The sequence below is a fragment of the Ips typographus genome, linkage group LG6 (genome assembly GCF_016097725.1).
Source record: "Ips typographus isolate SLU linkage group LG6, UJ_Ityp_2.0, whole genome shotgun sequence".
Taxonomy (NCBI): domain Eukaryota; kingdom Metazoa; phylum Arthropoda; class Insecta; order Coleoptera; family Curculionidae; genus Ips; species Ips typographus.
Genome location: NC_138427.1, coordinates 9,932,977 through 9,954,895, shown reverse-complemented (window position 1 = coordinate 9,954,895; position 21,919 = coordinate 9,932,977). Strand labels below are relative to the sequence as shown.

The 21,919-nt window shown below is 38.1% G+C and overlaps 2 protein-coding genes and 1 long non-coding RNA gene across 9 annotated transcripts; 2 read left to right on the top strand and 1 right to left on the bottom strand.

Annotated features, from left to right (window-relative positions):
* Positions 1-110: 110 nt before the first annotated feature.
* On the top strand, positions 111-726 carry LOC145731030 (migration and invasion enhancer 1). Its single transcript, XM_081982600.1, has 3 exons — positions 111-278; positions 345-442; positions 513-726. Exons 1-3 carry the CDS (start codon positions 247-249, stop codon positions 677-679), a joined length of 297 nt encoding a protein of 98 aa, XP_081838726.1. The 5' UTR covers positions 111-246; the 3' UTR covers positions 680-726.
* On the bottom strand, positions 718-21,414 carry Chi (LIM domain-binding protein 2 Chi). Of its 7 annotated transcripts, none has more exons than XM_081982547.1 (11): positions 20,672-21,414; positions 18,149-18,481; positions 17,564-17,864; positions 7,479-7,572; positions 6,753-6,855; positions 6,521-6,693; positions 6,250-6,459; positions 5,312-5,443; positions 4,799-4,936; positions 4,544-4,730; positions 718-3,356 (listed from the first exon to the last, which is right to left on the bottom strand). In XM_081982547.1, the coding sequence occupies exons 1-11, from the start codon at positions 20,802-20,804 to the stop codon at positions 3,241-3,243; spliced, it is 1,920 nt and encodes a 639-aa protein (XP_081838673.1). In that variant the 5' UTR covers positions 20,805-21,414; the 3' UTR covers positions 718-3,240. The 7 variants fall into 7 exon arrangements, with proteins under 7 accessions (XP_081838673.1, XP_081838672.1, XP_081838671.1 ...); XM_081982546.1 differs by having other exon boundaries at positions 4,799-4,926; positions 5,311-5,443; positions 7,470-7,572; positions 20,672-21,413; XM_081982545.1 differs by having other exon boundaries at positions 7,470-7,572; positions 20,672-21,413.
* Positions 12,183-18,560, top strand: LOC145731033 (uncharacterized). Its single transcript, XR_014178729.1, has 2 exons — positions 12,183-12,574; positions 17,577-18,560. It is a non-coding gene; the product is annotated as an uncharacterized LOC145731033 (long non-coding RNA).
* Positions 21,415-21,919: the final 505 nt, after the last annotated feature.

Here is a 21,919-nt window from a genome sequence, read left to right as displayed (position 1 = left end):
ATATCTGTACAAGTTACGGTGCTTAAGTCACCTGATCCACTTACGCCATTTAACGATCAATTAGTTTGGGAATAAGGAGTATAATTGGCAACAACGTGCGATCTGCCAGAAGAAAATATTTTGAATTTTTTCAAGCTCCAAATTTAGAATTTGTGAAAATTACCATTTAAAATGCCCCCAGTTTAAAACCCAGCATCCAGTTACATATAAATAATAACAGATACAAAAAAAAATTATTATTATATAATGGAAGAGGTTACAGTGGAAGTGGAATATTGGTAAGGAGCAACTGAAATGTTTTCTCTAACAATTGTAGTAAGTAAAATTTATTGAGTTCTTTTCAGCAATAAGTGTGGATATTTAATGAAATTTGAGGAATTAAAACAGCACCTAACTCACCACCATAGTGATGTAAATGTTATAGGACAAGAAGGTCGAAGAGGTAAAGTAAGCCTAATGAGAAAAAACATCCTTAATTCTTGAACTGGGTGTTAAATTAAGCTTTGTTTTAGGGTCATTTGAAGTAAAAGTCAATGGAACAGTAGTGCATTCAAAATTACAAACCTTGGCTTATCCAGATTATAACGATTTAGGATCCCTAGTTGAAGACACTAAAAGTGGAAAATCAGTAGACCGTTTGTGCAAACAGCAACCTATAACATCTTGTACTATTTGTTAAGTCACATTTTAATGGGTGGGTAAATAGAAACAACCCTATATTTGTAAGTGTTCTATTGTTAATTAGAAATCAATGTCTTAATTTCCTAGCAAAGGAATATTCTGACAGTCTCCTTGATACAAAAAAAAAGTAACCCCAAATAAAACCAAATTTCCGGTAAAGAAAAGAGTATACACACAACTACGGACAAAATGAGATGTAAAAATACACTTACACCGGTTTTCCACGAGACTAGAGAAAGTGTACACCAGTCTCAAATATATTATATATTATTTTTATTAAGTTTACAGTAAAAGTTTCATTCTGACACCAAACTGATAAAAATTGCAGTCGCTGTAGGGGCGGAGCCTTTTAAACCAAACATTGGATGGTCTTAATTTATTTTTTACATTAATTTACTCATAAATTCAGTGGTAGGGACATCCAAGGCTTGTTTAAAAATTCCGCCGCTTTAATGTGATAAAAACGACATCCATACAGACGTTATCTTGCCTCTTACAGCTTAAACTAACTTTTATACTCAGAACAATCACCATCGCTTAATGGACAATATGTATGCGCCAATTATACAGTTGAAAATACATTTTATGTTACAAAATTGATCCTAGTACAGTCCGTCCAGGACGAACTTAATATATTGCGGTCGGCAAAGCAACGGAACTCGAAAAAAGCTTTACTTGTGTACAATTTTCAGTGAGGTTGATGGATAAACTGTCCTGGACAAGACTTTGTAAAGAGAGAAAGAGAAGGCTATGTTAGGGCCATAGTTATTCACGAGACTGTTGATTTAATGTAGAAAATCTGAAAAATGGTTGTTATTACATCAGATTTTGATGTAATAACACAGACAGATGAATAACTAAACATTTCTTCTGGCCACAGAGCAGCAAAATTGGAATTTTGTGCTGTATGAAATATTTCAAAAAAATCCAACAAGCAATATTGGTCTAAAATGATTGTACCTACTTTTTTTGTGTTTGAAAGCTTCTTGCAGATGTAACCAGGTCAATCAATCAGTTTGCTTATTTTCTTCAGATTCTTTCCATAAATCAATCAGTTTGCTTATCCATCTTCAGATTTTCTACACTAAAACAGAAATTTCGATCGGAGTCCGTTCAATATCGAGCAAACAAACGTGACACATGGTTTACCTTAAAATTTACTGTACAAAAGTGAGCTGCCTTTACCCCCTAAATAACTTCTAAAAAAACATTCATACAATCTAACCGAGGTACCTATGGTGGGGGTTCCTAATGGAACCATCAAATAATAAAAATTGCACACTTCTTTGGGTGCAAAGTTTCACTTTCTGATACATTTCAATCGAAACTGAGGGAGATTCGAGCCTCTTCACGCACATCCATTATAAAAGGAATGTTCTTTTCAATATACGTCGCCTCTTTTAATTCGTGTTGTTTCTTGTCAACTGAAATTTACCAGACTATTTCACTACTATAATATAAATGCACTTCCGATTTGCAGCGTCCATTCATTGTCGCCACTCTAACTAAACGGCGCACTTTTGGTAAATCAATTAAGTTTGATTGAGTGTACGATTTTGTTGATTAATCCAACCAGCAAGATAATCCATTGAAAACATTAAAAAAGAACAATTAAATGTATGTGGAGATATTTCAAACTATTTTTATGATGAGTGAGAACACCTCGAAGATTAAACAAAAATTTTGGCTTAAATCTTTTCAAGTATTGAAATACAAAAGTTATCCGGGCTTATAAACCGTGGTCCAATGGAAAGAATTATTATAAATCATCATGCACTTCTTGACAAATTAAACTAGATCCTAACAGTGTATACCAAAACTTATGAGTTTTCATTTCCACATACCTTGATGAACTGGAAATTTCCAAGCTTGTGTAATTCTCAATGACGTTTTTAGCCAGCCTAATTTTGAATTTAGTTGCAAACCACTTTGAACGCGCTGTTAAGTGTCGTTTTTGGTTCGGACAAATATTAAATGGGCGGGTGTCGGTGGTTACAATTTGGTCGGACAAAAAACAACAGCTTACCAGCGCGTCTGAAACGGTTTACAAATAACTCACCCACATTTTGGCAAATATTTGTTATTAAATTACAACATTCGTTCTAGAAAAGAAAAATCTTGCTGATTGAACTAAAGTTTCTCTCACATAAGTAATGCGCACGCCCAATAAAACTTTATGGACCGCCCAAAAGTGGTACACCGCACAAGTCCAATTCGTCACTATTTCACTAGTACAATTTAGTGTTTTCAACGCGCGGGAAATCAACGTTTCGACTTTTTGCTGAGATCCTGCGGCCCCCCTTGCGGACTCAAACCCATGCCGTAACCGAAATAGAAACGCGCCAATTCTTGCTGGAGCTGTTGGTGCAGTTGCAACCAGTGCACGTAGGCGCGTGACAAACCGGTCACTTCGGGTTCGGTGTCGTTTTTGGGTTCCTGCTGCTGTTGCGCGGGAGCTTCGTTGACGTTTGGATCAGCATCGGCGCCACTCTTGGTAGCCTCGTCGTTTCCGGTCTCGAAGCTGCTGCCACCCGGTTTGGGTGTGCGCGTTCTTTGTCATCACTGGCTCACCGCGGGAGATTTTTTGTCCTGCGTGGAGTCGCCACCTTGGGGAGTCGAACTACCCGGTGGTACTCCAGATGGTCCTCGATCGCCCGGACCTGAACCTCCTGCGCCTGTAATAAGTATCATAAGTTTCAAGACACTTCAATATCAGTGACTATGTTGGGTCTGGTGCCACCGTATTTTGGTTTTTTAACCTTTAATGAAATTGATGTCAGATTGTTTATTTAACTTAGTTCTACCCAAAAAAGGGTGGATGAAACTGTTTTTGGGAAAAGAATTGTAAAAAAATACGTTTTGAAAGTGGTCAGGTTACACCAAGTCTAGGAAAAATGTCTCCCCCTTACTACTGGAAATGTGCAACGTTGTCAAACCGAAGGTTCAAGAAAACGATATAAGACGTTTAACATGTAGGGTTTAATCGTTAAAAAGCTGAAAAATTAGTAAATTAAAGAAGTATTTTTACTTTTTACATGCAAAGTGACACTTTACTATCTATAATTACTGTTGACAATGCTAACCATAGTGGCCGATTCATATATGTAGCAATAATTATTAAGATCTCAAAAAGAGAAAAAATATGGAAAACTTCCATTTTAAGAAATTAAAAATAAATTTTTAGAATTACTTTACTAATTTTGAACAGAAAAGCAGTTCTGTTTGACAACGTTACTAGGGTTGTTAAACACCAAAATGTTCAACAATCACGCTGGTGGTGCTGATCAAAAACAAGTCATTTATGTTTAGTATGAAGAATGCCATAAGAAAGGAAATAACGTGAAAATATGAGTATTTCCTTCGCGAAAGTAACCCTTATTTTGGTAAAAGTAAGTTAAACAAACAATCTGACATCGATTTCATCAAAAAAGAACCAAAAATACGGTGGCACCTAAATCGCACCAGAACCGACTCTGTTTATATCGTAGGCTGCGGATCACTATTCAAGCAGAAAGAGATGATAACATATTCGTAATTGTTATCTATCAGCAGTGTCACAAATGTTACCTACAAAAGCTGGGTTACCTTGTCGGCAAATCAACAAAACCCCAAATCTGTTCCGCATTAACGAAAACAAAATTTAAAAAAAAAATCAATCTCAAGTCAATCCTGTTTACATCGGACACCGTTTCAAGCGGATAGAGCATTTCAATCCTGTTATTTTTTAGGATTGTCCAGTCAATCCAAATCGTTAATCTCCGTTGTTTATATCGAAGGTTTTATGGTAGTTTACTTGATCGGATTCAGTTTGCTCGATATAAACGTAGTCAATGATTAGACACAACAATGAATTCTAACTCACCTGCGCCCCACGAGTTTGACCCTTGCATGGGGGAGTCGGCCCCGTGGAAACCGGCACCCCCGTGGTTGTCGTGATCGAGTGAATTGGCAGCGTCGTACTGCGTGTTTTCCAGCCTCGTGATCAGCCGCTCATCTTCGTCGCCGAACTCACCGCCCATGAGTGAGGGTTCACCCACCACCATCACGTCCTAGATGAGACAATTAGTAACATTTTAGCTCTTCAGTCACAATCATCTTGTACAAGTTTAGTCATTACCTGCGACGCTAAGGAAAAATTTGGCCCGGGAGACCGTTTTTTGTTTGGTACCGGCGCTGCGTTGTTGGCTGCCCCGCCCGAATTCGAACCTTTCCGTTTTCGTCTTTTGTTCGCCGGCCTCTGCGATTCTGGACGACCAAATTATCAAAATAACTCAATTAGTATTTTGGACATGGCCCATCTCGGTTCCAAGTTAATGCAAGATTTTTTTTCAACAAATTTCTTGCATCAGCCTTTTCATTTCAACTACTACTAACTATTCGTGCATAATTCGGTAATACGGGTTTATCAGGATTGTTTTCATTTTTGCAATACATATATGGACAATGACTTACTGCGGTTTCGTCTCTCTCTCTCTCTCGCTCGCAGCGACCAAATCATTCCCACCCCCAAAATAATTACCTGTCAAACTGTAAACAGACTAGCTACAAAAATTGCAACCACTCGTCTCACACGCACACAACAAGTAGAGCAAAAATGAATAATCCTATAGTGCAAAGTAAAAGAGGTACCTCTCGTACCAGGCGGGGCGATGATGCGTTGCCATTTTTGAAAAAGCGTCGTTTTCAGACAGTCCCTCGGACTGAGCGCGTACGCCTTATTCCTCGACATTAATTCTTGCATTGGTTCTAATATCACACATAGCTGAAAAAGAAAAAAACAATCACTAGTATTTGTTGTTAACACGATAACTTGAAGAACATTAATTTATAATATCAATAAAAGTTTGTCAAGTGACGTCTTACACTATAGTGATAGTAAATTTCGATTGAAATCCATTTTAAAACTCTACATATTATTCTGTTTTTATCAGTGATTTTCAATTTACGTATAGATGCAATTACGCCACTAATATACGTTACCGATAATAGATTCCTCAAACTATTTCTTTCTCCATAACACTGTTCCTAATAGATTAATCTGTGTTTTTATCTTGAAGCTAATTAAATTAGCTCTATCGTTGACGAAATAAAACATGACGTTAGCCACGTGATAGCCATTAATATTTATTTCATTATATTATGTTAAATGTCAAACATTTATTGTGGATTTAAGTTTCAGGAATCAGATTAGCTTAGATTTTCCTTAATCCTAATTTTGAATTAATATTTTAATCAGTCATCAGTCATGAAAAGTTATTCAAATATTGTTATTATTAGAGCTAGGCTGTAGTGCTTTAAGCAACTCCTCACATTTGACCCAAACTTTATGATTTTCTTTGGGAAGGAAATGTCAGAGCGGTCAAAAAATTAGAGGGCAAGAGGTTAAGTCAATTAACACATTTTTTATGTAACTTATTTCACTACTATTACTGCGATAGGGCAAACCTGACGAACGTTCAGAATTACTATTCATTGAGGAGAGATAGTTTAATTGATTTAGTCTATAAAGGTCTTGAATGAGAGCCTGATGTGCTTACATACTAAGAAACTGAACCAAAATAGTCTTACCCTTAAATAATTAAGAGTAGAATTTGTAATGCCCTGCCTCGTAATGTTCTTGGTAAGCTGATCGAGTATCGCGGGATCCTGTTGCCCGTGCATCCCGACCACGGAACGCGGGATCAACTCCCGGTGCGTTCGCACCGCGAAATGCCACGACTTTATCCTCATCAGGTCGTCAAAAGTAAATTCTAAAATTAATCGGCCTTCTGTACACACCTGGAAATTTAGTTCAGATCAATCCTAGAGTTGTGCAGCTAGAAAAGTTAATAACACTTACCTTAGTAAATAATGGTTTCCCATGGTGCGTAACCATAGTGCATTGATCACAGTCTAGCGTAATACTAGTATTGTGGAAGGACTCTTTTGGATGCTTCATATTATAATACAGTTCAGTCACTCCACCTTCAAATATACTCCTAAAATACCTTGGTATTAACGTCCGCCCGATTGCTGCAAAAGAATTAACATCAGTAATGGAGAAAGTTATATTTGAGGGCTTTGGAACTCACTGTATCGTTTGGGACCGTCCTCTAAACAAAACGCCAACGTTAACGAGGCGTCATCCTCAAAGAACTCGGTGGCGAAAGCGTCCCACCACAGATTATCACTGTCCTGTAACAGAGACAACTCGTATTAACGATTGTTAACTATTCATTTATTACTGTGAGAACGATAAGCGTAAAGATTCAACGAAAGTGCACAGCAATTTTGCAGTCCATTTAGTTCGAAATTAGTGACTGTTATAGGGAGTTTAAATGGGAGGGATTAATGGTCGGAAGAAGTCGATGCTTCAGTTACGATATGCTTTCTGTGGAAGCAATTATTATGATTTAATGCATTACAGCATCGATTACTTTATGTAAAGACCTTATATCACTATGGGACGTGAAAATTTGTTTGGAAACAGTCGTAGTAACAATATCTGAACTTAATTTAGGACCTGTCGTTGTATGAAGTATGGTCAATTGATCTATCTATCTAAAACGGTTAAACTAGGATTATTTGTTAACCTAGCTTCTTAATTTATATTGATAGAAAGACCCCTATTTTCACAAATAACTATGTAGATCATGATTATAATTTGTTTTGAAAAAGGGAACATATTCAAAAAAGCAATTTAATTTCATTACTATTTCAGTCTTACAACCTCAACTGTCTTTCTACCAAGAGTAAGAAGTGAAAATTCACTATTTCCTTTATAGAAAAATAAACAAAAGACTACTTACTATCCTTACCTCCGTCCGCTGCTGTAATCTCTTATTCAACTCGTATATTCGGTAATCGGGCTGTCCGAAGTAAGGAGTGTGCCGCCTCGGTACGGGAAGCGACCTAAAAAACAATACAATTAGCACCATAATAATAACAACATCAACTGTATAAACTACGTGAACTAGACATTCAAGTCGGCACACGCAATTATCAGTAAGGTACATCTCAGCTAAGCTGATTAAGCCACTGAATAATGACGGTGGGAAAGCTACAAGTCAAGGTCTAGGTCTGCAAAGTTCCTAGCCAGGGAGGAAAATCCGATAGTTGCGGTTGCAAGTTATGTTGATTTATACGGCATTGTAATTACATACAAGAGGATACGTTAACTTCAGCGCACCGAAAAGTGATTTATACCATCGGATATGGCGACGGCGCAAGATTTAGGTGAAACCATGGAAATTTACGAACTTAAAATCCACTAAAAATTACCAGTGCAAATTTACAAATTGGTTGTTTTAGTGTGAAGCAGATGAGAGAAATTATAGATTGTTTAGATATGTTTGTAGTTGGTCAAAAAGTTTGGTTTTTGACCAATCAATCTTAAAGATTCACCATGATAGCAAGTAGTATTTGCGTAAATCACAGTTTGTTGCTTGACTGCTTGACCAATCACAAACTACCCCCCACTGAAGCACAAGTTAGACAGTTCTGTACACTCTAGTATGTCTAGAAGATGTATTTACGACAACAACCAATGTGGGCTAATAATTTACAGGTAAACTTAAACATTATAGAAAACTGAAAGTAGTATGAGTCAGACTGCAGGCGTCTGGTTAACTATTCAGGTTATCACCTACTGCCACTACCCTTGAGCTGTTTTCAAATTTCCTGTACTTAGCAAAATTTATATTTCACCTTACTGATATAGAATGATATTTCCAGACTGGTTTAATAGGTAAATACTATTACATGTAGTTTAAACCTCGGTTGAAGTCATCAAAATGACTGACGGTGTGTTTGGGCCCTAGGGGTTTCTCTGATGCAAATAAAAAGTGAACCGATTATAGTCGGCTGGCTGTAATAATAGTCTACAATGAGCGTCCGCAAAACGTTATAACACCACGATAAATTGCTCCCGATGATGTATGTAAGAGCGGTTAAGAGTTATCATCCCAATGGGGATTTATTCAATTAACCGCTCATTTTAATTGAATGAGTAGTGGCCGGTATAAATCATTTCGCTAGTCGGTCATTCATCATTCCGGTGATACAATTCGGATTGTCGCTCACTGGATAATATTGTCTTGCTCTCCCCAAACTCATCTTAAATCTTTGAGAGATAATCGAAACACAGTCTATATAATTTATACCCATCCATTGCCAAAACAAATACTCTGCACAAATATAAACTATGTCTAACTGCGATAAGTGTGAACGTCACTGATAAACAAAAAACACCTGTTGTGGTTTGAGTACCTGTAGTAAGGATTGCCAAAAGGGGAGCAATAAAATGGGTCACCGTGTATATGGGGTGGCATGGTACCGGGTCCACAAGGTGATCCAACTGGTAGACGGGGATGATGGTGGGGACCCGCCGGGCCCGGTGTCCCCACCAAAGTTGGCGCACCGTTGCAAATCGTGACTTCAGAATCTTTCGGAATCACTTTTTTACTTTTCACTTTGCGCGCCTTCACTATGACTCCGATTAATTCACCACCACCTAACAATCAAAACTACACTACAGCACTTCCGATCATTCGTATCATCACTGATTTACTGAAGCAAGTCGGATAACATTAGAGCCGGTGCGGGGGCGTATTTCTTCACAATAATGTATGCACATCCGAAGAGCATCGCCGAGAGCAACGTGTTTCGGACTTGGGGGAGCCGGAGAGAGCGTCGCGACGGATCTGGCGTCGTGGCGGATCGCGTACTAAATCGTAAATCGAAATGGGTCTGTCATATCCACGTGAACAACCGGCCGGCCTATATCCTTTATTGAACAACGGTGCGCGTGTTCCAGGAGGCACTCCTCCCGGATATGCCACAAATGTTCTGTACGGTCCTTTAGCACTTGTAGATCAAGATATAATTTAGAACGATTAACTGTACCAGTATATAATTCAACTGGGTCGTACATATCCCAACAAAAACAACTTTTTGCATACCTTTTGCGTTTGACTTGAATTAATACTAGTGTTCAACGTTATTCCTTGTAAGCAGACTGTAATTTGTCAAATGTCAAGTGACATTAGTGTATGTACTTAAGACAGTCACGTGATAATTGTCAAAATCCCTTCTGTCAACAACAACAACGTCAAACAGGCTTTCACATTGTAGGATGTAACAATCTCCATGGAGCGAGCAGAGCGTATTCGACGTCACGATGACGAAATTTGGCAAAACCATAAATTGACCAACTGTCAAATTACGTCATTGTGACGTCAAAAACGCTTTGCTCACTCCATGGAGCGTGAAAACGAATGCGGCCATTGTAAATAGTTCCGTCATTTAAGACAAATTTTAGTTTTATGATAAAAAAACCCCACATTTGCGTAAATATCAGAACAGCAGCTTTTAGCTTGATGCTTTTTTTGACCAATCACAAACTACCTACCCAATATTTTGCACGATTGACCCAACACATACTGCATGAATACTTCAAAGTATGGATTAACTGCAGTACATTTTCTATGACTTACATTTTACATTTACTAAGCGAAAGGCTGGCTTTCTCATTTTTGTCCCGAACAACCGTTATATCCTTTAGTTGGTCTGTAAAAATTTCTGCATGAGCAAATAGTGATTCTTTCCGTCATTTTACCTATACGCTGTACGCTTTAATATTTCCGTTAGCACTTTGTTTTTAAAATGTGCGTGAAAAGGTATGAGACGTTCAATAACACTTGTGTCTTATATGAAGAACGGTATGGTGGATGGTAGCGGGGTTATAACATTTGGGATTTCGAGGAATGTCCGTTTGTAACAATATTTCTTAAAATACATTAACTAGTTAAGAGAATATCTTTCGAGATGCCAAACAACACGAAAAATAAACCAGGAGTAAGAAAACCGGTCTAGAACGGGCTTCTTTACGCTTCATTCTTCGTTTTCTGCCCGAGGCATCTTCCCGCCGGTACAGTCAACCCATGAAAGACGTGAAGATGAAGAAGCTTATTTATTATTTCAATTTTGTTGGTCTTAAATCACAGGACGATTAAAAATCAACACTTTGATTTCTGAAATAATTATTATTGAGGCAAGGAACATACTGCAGATCTCCTTGTTCCCTATTGCTAATGCGAGGGTATTATGCTGGAGAAAATCGATACTTGCTGTGCATATCGTTATTGATTGGGGTTTCTAGAATGATTTATTACTTTAGACGTATTTTTTTGAGTAATATTTCCCAGTTTCTCACCGACTTACTTTTGGTCTAAATTTAGCGATATCAAATGTCAAAAACCATCCATAACATATATTATAATATTTTGGAAGCGGCAGTAATTTTATTATTAACTCGATGTCCTGTGCGCAACGTTTACTTGTTTAATCCAGCGGAGGCTACTTATAGAGAGAAACTAGCAATAAAACCAGGAGCCATGTAAACTTTGCGTCTATTTTAAAAACTATTTACTCCCACGGGGATTATTTTTAATGCGATTTCGATATTTCTTCGTTGCTATTATTACAATCATATCTCCCTGGCAGATGCATTGTGGAGTATTGCTCCGCGGTTTCGAAATAGAATTATATTTTCGTTCTCAAATTGTAGGTCTTTAAATAAAATCAGATTACGGCTAAAATCATCTATGTAATGTGTCAGTAAAACCATCAAAAATTCTTCCATCCCACCTCTAGATGTTATATTGGAATGCCGTTGTTCGGATGTTTGCTTAACGTTTAGCGGGTGTATTGAATTTGATTCAAAGTGTGTTTAGGAATTGTACTTGAGTTTTGTTAAGTTGTTATTTGTTGACAGTTTGCTATATAAATTTTACGATTGTTGGAGAAAGAGTGCAAACAAACTTTTACTAATATAAGAAGTAGCTTTGTGGTAGCACGTTTGCATTTAAGTAGCGTGATTCTAGTATTAAAGTTTGAGAACAACTAAGAGTGCAATTATCTACGACCAATCAGGTAGCAGTATTTAAAGCTACCTCTTCTGATTGATCAAAATTGCCAATAATAGTGTAATGCTTGAATGCTGTTTTCTCGACATTTCCAAGTCGTTTTTAGGTACAACTTAAGCTAAGTTACTACTAAACTTATCTAAGCTGTCCTTAAACTAAACTTATCCAATGTTGGGGTAACGGACATTAATGTCATTGGCACAAATTGCAAACTTAATTGAAATAATTTGGACCACATAATGTATGCATTAATTAAACCCTGGCCACCTAACTGTGCAGAATTAGTGCATGTTGAACTGTTTACTGTAACCTGTTACTTCATCAACTGGCATGCGTTCGCAATATAAATATTATTTACAAACCAAACAAACGAACGGTAGTTTAACTGACAGAATGATCAGCGAAGCGTTCTGACACTTATACTTCATCTCGTCAACTATTATTCTATTAACGCAATCTACCCACAAAGATGGAACCCCAGGGGGGTTTGTTTGCCACACGGATCGAGCAAAAAATAAATTATAACCGTAACGCCATGTTTGGAGGAACGCGGGACCCCATAAAAGGCTTAATGAAGCGATTAAGTGCACTGCAGGCGTGATTCGAATTATCACTTCTTTTACAACTTAAAACGACTTCCGAATAATCTGATACGACTATTTAAAAAACGTTTAAGATATGATTTAAGTCCGATGGCCACTCTTCGCCTGTCCAATCCATTTGTGTTAGTTATCAAGTTCAGTGAAACTGTCATCTGTCAGCGGGGGGATTTCATTTTTTTTGTGGTTATTTTTGTGTTTCCTAACCTAACAAAATTTACTTAAATAAAATGACAGATATTTAAATAAATAAAAACTCGTAATTTTCAAAAGTTTATCCCGTTTATCCAGCTTTTGATGTAATTCATCACAAGTTAAAGTAAAGGGTGTTTTTAAGCGGTTCAAAGTTCCAGAGACATCCGAAAATACAACAGGTAGTTTGGGTTGAAGGTAAGTAACAACTAAAATCATAAATGATAAATCTTAAATGAATATAAACCCCCCTTAAGATTACTGTAAGCAGTCTTTTCTTTCTAGTAAATAAATTGACATTGAATTGAAACAATCTCATAAATTAGCCATAAAAACGAGTGAACATAGTATAGTAGAGTAACCACAGCATGATTAATGCCCATGCACAAATCGTTTTTTTGAACTATTTTATGTGCCAACAAATTTGTGATACGATTAAGCTGGCAAGGCTGATTAAGTGGCATGGCCATATAAGTTTTTTGCGATATTCTTGCTCAATACACATATAAAATCTTCAGCTGTGTTACGTATTACCTTGGTTCTTGCAGTTCATGACTGGCAGGCATGAAATCAAAGTCAACTTTAAAAAATGATGTTATCGACCGTTCTAGCAAGTAGCCACGAATATCTTGGAGGTCTGCGTTGTTGTCAGCACAAAACCAGTTCAACTGAAACTGATTTCTTCCTATCAGAGTGACCCACCAAGGTTTTTTCTTGTGTGTGTGTGACTTTTTTGGTTTCTTAACTTTTTTCTCCCATTGTATGATTTATGGTATTGGAGAAGCCGTGGCAACATCGCGCTATTCCTGTCCTAGAACTTTACTGGACTGACGACATGGTCGCGTTGATTTTCAGATACTTCTCGCGGTCAGCGTTGGGTTTTGTTTTTATTTTATCTACCCACAAACAATTTCATACCAACGTTGTTACAAATGACGATGCGGGCAACCGGCTTGTCTACGGATTTTGGCGGTCTGCCTTCCACCCACAACTACACCCAAACTCGCCGAGATCCCTGACAAATTACACATGAAAGTATTGCAGTTGCTATGGTATAACGTACTCACAATTTTACGACCAACAGCAAACAAGTACATTAAAGATTTTACAGCCCGCCAACATTTGCATAACAAGCAAACCTCTCAATGAGATTCAATAGTGAAAAATTTCACAAAAACACTTGAAATTGGATTAGGCCAGTTACAATTTGATTGAGTACGGAGACACCTCGTTCATGGAATGGCAAACGTGCACGCACGCCGGATTACAATAATGTGTAATAAAATGCAACCAATTAGGTTGTTTGCCATTATGTCGCCCTTGCTAATGCCCAGCAATTTGGCACTATAAAGGCCGCGACACGACAATGTTTTCTTTATATGCTCCATTCTTATCGTTTCATTCAGTTGGGGATTAATTCAATTAGGTATTGGCTTAACAGGACCCAGTGACAGATATAATGTTTATTGGAAACTAGAACAAGTCAAAGCTTACGGATTAGTACCTCCTAACGTTCACTGGGATTTAGTATGGAATCTATCAGCGACTAGTAAAAAAGAGCCTAATATTCAGATAACAGATATTTGATAAGAAAATCAAATATTCCGAGAGTTGGTAACTTAGTTATGGCAATCAGAATTTGTACACAGGGATTCAACTTTGACAGATACTGTCAAAGACTGCATTCGAGTTGACGCTCTATGAAGCGTGCCAATTACGTAGTTTAACAAAACAATGTTTTAACTGTCAAATTACGTCGTCGTGACGTCAAATACGCTCCATGAAACGTCAAAATGTCCAGTCTAATAATGCAACATTTCACTGATTTATTGACATATACATGGTGAGAACTTGCAAAATGACTTATTAATGGAATTTGAAATAGGGGAAAAAATGCGTTTGTAAGTTAGAATTCATGCTTTGATTATAATAATTAAAGCAATAAATAATAACGTTAAAGAAATACTTTTAGCTACAGTCAAAATTAACCTAACTAAAAATATTAAATTTTAAGAAAGCCAAAACTTAAATCATGAAAATTGTTCTTAGAATTGTGCCAATGAAAACTTCATGACAATTAAGGCATTTGCACAACTTACTAAACTTATAAATGTTTTGTAACTGTGAGACTGGGATTTTCAGTTCTCTGTCATTGATTTTTCTTTTCTGAACTTTCCTTTAGTTAGCTTGAAGGAATAATAAAATTTCCTGGTTCAAGAAAAATCATTACAACTCTCCCTCTAGATAGAAAAAGCAAAAAAATATGGACAATTTGGTTAATAAAACATATATGGACGTGTGGACAATATATCTCAAAAATTCATGGTTCCACGGTAAATCATATTTGAATAGACCAAACATAAATATTTAACCATCTCCGGACGACAATTTTGGCGTTAGCCGGGTTGCCTACCCTACCCGTTACCCCTCCAATGCCGAGCTGAGCAAGCAGGCTGCTACGCTTTGCGCTACGCCGGCCCGGCAATCCGGCAAAACACACATAGAAGGCAACGTTGCCGGCTCTAAATGGCTATACTCCAGTCGGCGCGTCGGGGTCGTTTCCAAGTATTATTTTGTTTAGCTGCGACGTTGCCGCAATGAAAAATTTAACCCTGTTAGAGGTGGTTTTTTTCAAAACAATTTTGCAGTAACGGCCGTTTTTAACGCAATTGTAGTTCAGCACAGTGTAGGATCTGACTTAACTCGGACGTTGCTTAAAAATAACGGAATAGGTTTTTAGTTGTAGCTCAGTAAATTTGGCTACGTCGCTAAACGCAGCAGCAGGACAAGTGGAGAGGTTCGGCAGTAATGAGGAGATCGCACTTTAAGTCCTGCAGTAGACCGTTTACGAGGGCTATTCGAAATGTAATAAAGCAATAGTTCACGTAAACGTTTCGAAATGAATCGTTTTATGTCAGTCTGAATTAATGCTACTATTTGTAAAAACCGGTATTTGGGCATGAGACGTATATGGTACAGCTAAAAATTGGCCGACTGTCTACAAATTCTAACTTCAAATAACATCACTCTTTTGCTGCATTTGTTTTGAACTGTCAAATTACGTCATCGTCACGTCAAAAACGCTCTACTCGCTCCATGGAGATTCAAATAAACGAGGGTCTTAATTTCAACCTGATCTAATTCCTGAACTGAAACATTTTTATACCGAATTTCTGAAAAGTATTTAGGTACCTAATTTCCGACAAAACCTCGTATAATACGAGCACGAATCCCAGACCTAGGAGTATACACAGTATACGCTAACTCCTCGTAACAGTTGCTCTTTATGGGGCCCCGACGCGACGAATCGAGTGTAGACGGCAGGGGGATGGTTACGGCCCGACGGGGCGCCGGTGGCTACGGCACGGAAGGTGCGGCGAGAGGGTGAAGGAGGGGGGACGGACGCCACGATGCTGCGTTGCCGTTGTGACACTAGAAATCCCTATGTTTCGGGACAATGTGCATGTGCGAGCACACGCACGTACAGTGATTGTTACTAAACGATCGGATGAATGGTATCCCACTACCAAGTGAAAGGTTGTTGCCTTTCCAATACGTTAGACATGTTCGGGTTACTTGTTGATAGGTAATTGCGGAAAAGTAAAAAAAAAGAGAAGCCTTCACTATCAGGTGGCGATCGAGAGCGGTTACCTAACCAATTTCAATAAAATCTGAGACTGTCTCTGAGTTACTTATTATTTTACCTTCACATTCACCCTGTATATTTACAAATTCTTTGACTAAAATTGAAAAACAGTCAATGAGGACCAGAGAAAAATATCAGGACTATCGCGAATGAAGGTTATCAGCCTTAACGTGCACACTGCAACACTAAAAAAAAAACGCTAGAAAACGTCAAGACAATGGCTTCGTTTCTACTCTACAGAGTGTTCAGAATATAATAAGAAACGTCACTGTCATTGGAATAGATCTTTAAATACAACAAAACATGTCTGTTTTGACATTCGCCAGCGCTCCTAGAAATTTCTTGATTGGTCATAATGTTTTGGCGGGATAGTTTATCCGATGGTTTTTAAATTTCGTACGACATCGTAAAAGTAGAATTTTGTTTAACTTTTTTCTGATATCGTGTCTTTGTCACAAATGGAGGATTTGCTACCTTCTGATACTTGTTCTTTTTGCTCGAAGATTTAGACCAATAAGAATGCAGCATTTTCAACCAATTACAAGAGTTTCGTGTATTCCTCGGATCACGGACGCATGGGACTTTAGCTTAATGATGGGATTACACTCTTTATATGATAAACGTATAAAAGCCATGTATTCTAACGATTTATGACTTGTCTAGTAGAACATACAACAATCAATGGTTTTGGCGGGAACACGACTATAAGCTTTACTAGACCGACCATTAGTTAAGTGAACCATTGTTAAAGATTAATTAATCAGACAGTGAAAAATCACAGAAAATTTTAATAAATAACAGAGAGAGTAGTAAAAGCATTTATAGGAAAACAAGACAAAAAAAACGTTCTAATAAAATGGCAACGTCGCAGTATGTGCCACCCTCCTCCCTCACCTCAACAGTACATATAAAAATCCGTTCACCCCGCGTTTCCCGCGACTGTCCAATTCTATTGATGGGAAATTCTCTCACAAAATCTAATTGTTGACAATTTTTACTTTATAGAAGTTCTGTCAGTCAGTTTAGTGTAATCTGTTGAAAACAATTACACTGACACACACATTAATTCAAAACTCAAACGTCCGGGTTTTATAATTCCTGCAAATCAATAAAGTTAAATTTCAGAGAAGGGATCATCGAAGACCATCTAACTTGGCAACGTGGGTTAAAACCATCCACGTGGTTAGAGATAATAATGCCGGTTCCAGCGTTGCCATGTCCCTTATTGAGGATTGTTTTTTTTTTTTGTATTTTCTAATGGTTACAATCCCAGAATGGTTTATATTCAACTTTTCAAGACGCACTTCCAATTTAAAATATAGCAATAGTTTCTTAATACATGGCCGACTAAAAAAACCGTTTGAAATGTAAATATTTAGACTTAGTTAATTTACTACTATTATGGTCTGAGGACTAAAATAAAGTAGTGAATTTTATGGCTTAGTAAGTACTGGGAATTGATTGCAATAATGATAAGAATTCACGTCACGTTAAACGGAATAATTTGTTTACAAAATACTAAAATATTAGACTAAACTTACCCTGGTTCTACAGGTATTGGTCCGCCCATCCCTCGGGCCATCATTCCATGTCCCGGTTCCATTGGGCCCGACATTGGGTGGCCGGGTCCTGGACCGAAGGGCGATCCGGGCGGCATTCCAAAACCACCCGGACCTTGGGCGAAATTATGGAAATGGGGATTACCGCCCGGTCCCACAAATGGGGGACCCGAGGACCCGGGCCGACCAAACGGGGGCGGTCCACCCGAAGGAGATCCAAATGGTCCACCGGGTCCTGGTCCATTATAAGGTGGTCCACCGCTGTTCGGTGGCGGGGGAAACCCTAAAAAAAAACAACAATAGAAAAAATGTCTGAAAGTATACAAATAGGGAAATTACAATCAAAGGTTAAGAAAAGACAACTATTGCAAACCAATGCTATGGAAAAAGATGAAGAAAAAAATTAGTTAATGACAAGAATTCATTTGCTTGATTAAATGTAACATTGTTTAGCAGAAGCTCCAGATGAAGCTTGCCAACTTAAATTTCACATTAAGTCCTTCTTAGCAATGGGAATTCTTAACAATCAGTTCTATATTTTCTATCTATCTTCTAATCTATACTGACCAGAATTTTGCGGTTGTCCTGGTGGTCCTGGGGTTGAACTACCGGAAGGCGCGGGGGAGGCGGTGTATTGTGGCGTGGACGCTCCTGGAGGAGGTCCATTGCCGCCTTGGTAAGACGGTCCGCCAGCGGACGCGGGAGAACCTGCACCCGCTGGAGGACCCGCCTGGAATTGCTGCGGCCCTTGGAACCCGGTCGGAGGACCCGAACCGAAACCGCCGGCGCCCCCCGCAAAACCCTGGGGTTCCGGACCGGGTGGCGGACCCTTCCAGGGCGCGGCAGGGTCCTCCAGGGTGACGGGCAGCGTGCTGGCAACGGTCACTCGACGATTTGGGCCTGAAAAATGATATTTTTTCTAACCAACTATTCATTTCTAGTAGTGGTATTATACTAAAAAATAAATTTGTTCAAAATCTAGTAATGTTTGACAAGCAAATATGTATGTAAAACTGGCAGATAACTTGACCCACTAGCCTTTCCATGAGTCAAAAACCCCTACTGAGACTAGATTCTGGGTATTTAATCCAGAACCAGTCACAGACAATTTTTGATCAATGTGTGAAAAAACTTCAAAAAAAAGTTAAACCTTTAAATGTTCAACCAACATATTAGAAAGGAGCAGGTTGCAAATACCATTTTAGTACAACAAATACACTATTATTTATTACCAAAAAACTTAAATGTGACATGGTCATACCTTTACTGGGATAGGGTTTTCAGGAGGTTTTTATCAATAATAATGTCAAAATAACTAATGATGACAGTTTTTATTGAATATATAATTTAGGACGGATGGAGAGAAAGGGAAAACAATAACAACCTACTCTGATACTGTCAAAAATCTGCATAACAATCAAAATAATAAGCACTGGGACTACCTATATGGAGTAATTTGTTGATACCATACCCTACTATCTCATTGGTTAAGGTTTATAGAAAATACACCTGTGGTTTGGTTTTACTGATCCTCACACAAGTAACTAATAATAATAACATAGATACATGAAATATTTGTAAATCAGGATTTGACCTGTTTTAGCAAATACATTGCATTAAAAATTACTTCAAAAGTAAGAACTCAAAACATACATTTTTAGGTTCACCATTTAGGCTGTATATCCTTAGTGCATATAGGTACTAGAACCTACAACCTAACAATATTTGTGAAAATCATTGTATAGTATATGTTGAATCATATAAAGAAATGGCAGATATGAGTATCAGTAAATAGTCTAAAAGAATAGGTACTTCTGAACTTGCACTTGATGCTCGACTTGATGTGTTGAACAGGATTAAACTTCCTACCAGACCAGTTAAAAGCCAGTCTTCTGTATGAAGGGTTATAGGTTAGAAGAGAGGTTAGGTACAAATACAGCAAAAAATGTACCAAACTAACTTACACTATTATTTAGCTAGTTCCAGGATTGGCTGAATTAACTTTAGATGGAAACTACAGAAAACTTTTGGATGTCAGTATTGATGAATTGTTTGAAGCATATTTTAGTTCATTTCAATACACAATTACATATATTTGTGTACTTTTTTTGAACTAAACCTTTAAAGCTTTTTGCTTCTAATTGTAGACACACAACCTCTAGGATTAACCCTAACCAAACATGGAAACTAACTTGGGGCAAAAAATCAACCATATTTCTGACTATATCAGCAGTTTAAAAGTAACTTGTGGTATAAAACCATACAATACCAGTATTTTGGACTAAAACTTCCTATTGTAGGGCTAGGAAGCTGGGTATAGCACTGTTGAATGTTCCAAACCAATGCACAATACAAAAGCACTTAAAAACGATTTTGGAGAGTCTCCAATTGATCCAACATTAAATTGGAGCTTTTTTTCACGCTAATAATACATTTTTTGTTTAGGAAATGTTTAAAAACAGTAGGAAACGCGTTTGATTTATTTAGGTTAGAACAACAACAAACTTGAGGTTAAATGGCGCGGTGTTGTCAGATGTATGTGACCGAATAGGTTCTGGTTTAGTCAACTTTAATTTGGTGTGGTGTGTTAAAAATTGGTACTCACCGGGAAAACATCGAAAATTCGAATAACTCGTGGGATAACAAAGCGACATAACTACGTGTTATCACTGAGAAAATGTTCTGAAATTATAAATAAATACCCGCGACCGAAGATGAATTGCACAGTTTGACACCGCCGGTACGATTCCGCAAAATGGCGCACACGCGCACACGTTTAGGTCTTGAAATTCCTATTATTGTTTATTTATTTATTCTGTTGTAAATAAAAGTTTCAATTTGTTCTTAAATACGTGCTAAGATGTGAACTGACCGAAAATGTATTAGCTAATGGTTGAGCGAGACTTTAAGAGTAGTTGCAATAGTCAAGCTTTCAAAAAGGTCTAAGGCAATAAACATCAGGTAACTGGTTCAAAAGGAAGGCCCTCCAAACAACAGGTAAATTTTGGTACAATATTTTATGATGTTATAGGATAGAGGTTTATTTAATTTAGAGTAAAAGTTTTAGGTCAGTTTTGGTTATAATCGCACCTTCGTCGGCAGTGCCGTTGGCCTTTTCGAGTAAGGGAGCAATGGCAGCAACTTTATCCGGACGATTTAGTTTTCTTCTTCGATTTTCTAGATGAACTCTCCTGTAAACAGTTATCGGTGACGATAGTCGCATCCATTTTTACTGCGTCGGGCTGTTCTCGTCCGGTGTTGCCCAGGCGTGTATATTATCCGATCGCGATATGTTTGAGTGACACATTCCACCGGGTTTCAAATTCAACCACTAAAAAAAGCACTCAAAAAAACTGCAGTAGAGACACACGCGTCGATGCCACCAAAGCCGGCAGGGGCAGACCGCGTTGATAAATAGTCGGGATCACAAACTAGGCCACGAGATTCCGTAGATTTTCGACGCGATCCCGAGTTTTGCTTTTTTTTCGAAGTCTTCCATCGCGAATTCGACGACGGCGGTTGACAATGTCACCCCGAAAAATCAATAGAGTTAAACCAACCCCCTTATCCTTTCCCCACCCTCTGTTCATTCAAAAACATCACGATTATCATTACACCGGTCGTCGGCGGCGTCAAGCGAGCACGGTTTTTCGACACTTGCCGCTTAAACGAACTAACTTTGCCGGGCTTCGGCCTTGCTTGACTCACGCTCAGACGTCACTGTCGCCTTGCCACGTCTCCCCAAAGTAAGTAGAGCAGCCATGAAATGAAAACCATCGGTGTTCGATGCTACGCTACCAGATTCATGGTCGTCGGTTACGGTGTGGCGCGATCAAATCCTCGTGACTTTCTGTCCCTTTTGTTCATTCGCATAAAAAGCTGCAAAGTAGAAAAGTGTGGCGGCACCGGCACATGACTGCCACACACAAAATAAGAGGGGATGCGCCCCCTTTTGTTCACTTACACCATACTATCTTCCGGCGTTTTTTTATTACCTCTTGTCTCTTCATGTACTTATTGCATCCAATGCCTAGTGCCTTTCAACAATAGAGAAGCCTGAAGGTCTGTTCTTATCAACTTAATAATGCCCTCAATTAGTTATCCATTTCCAGAAAAGGGCAATAACTATATTCTTCTTTTTATCTTCCCCACATTCTTATGGTAAAACACCACAAGTTGGAAACTGATAAGTTTACCCACAGTAGTGTACTGGGATATTCTGCACCCCATTTTTCCAGATAGAAGAGTATGTCAAATACAATGTATTTGATTAGTTAACCACAAGATTTAAGACAACTGTTTCCAGTTACCTATCCGGTGCGACTTCGGCGACCTCCA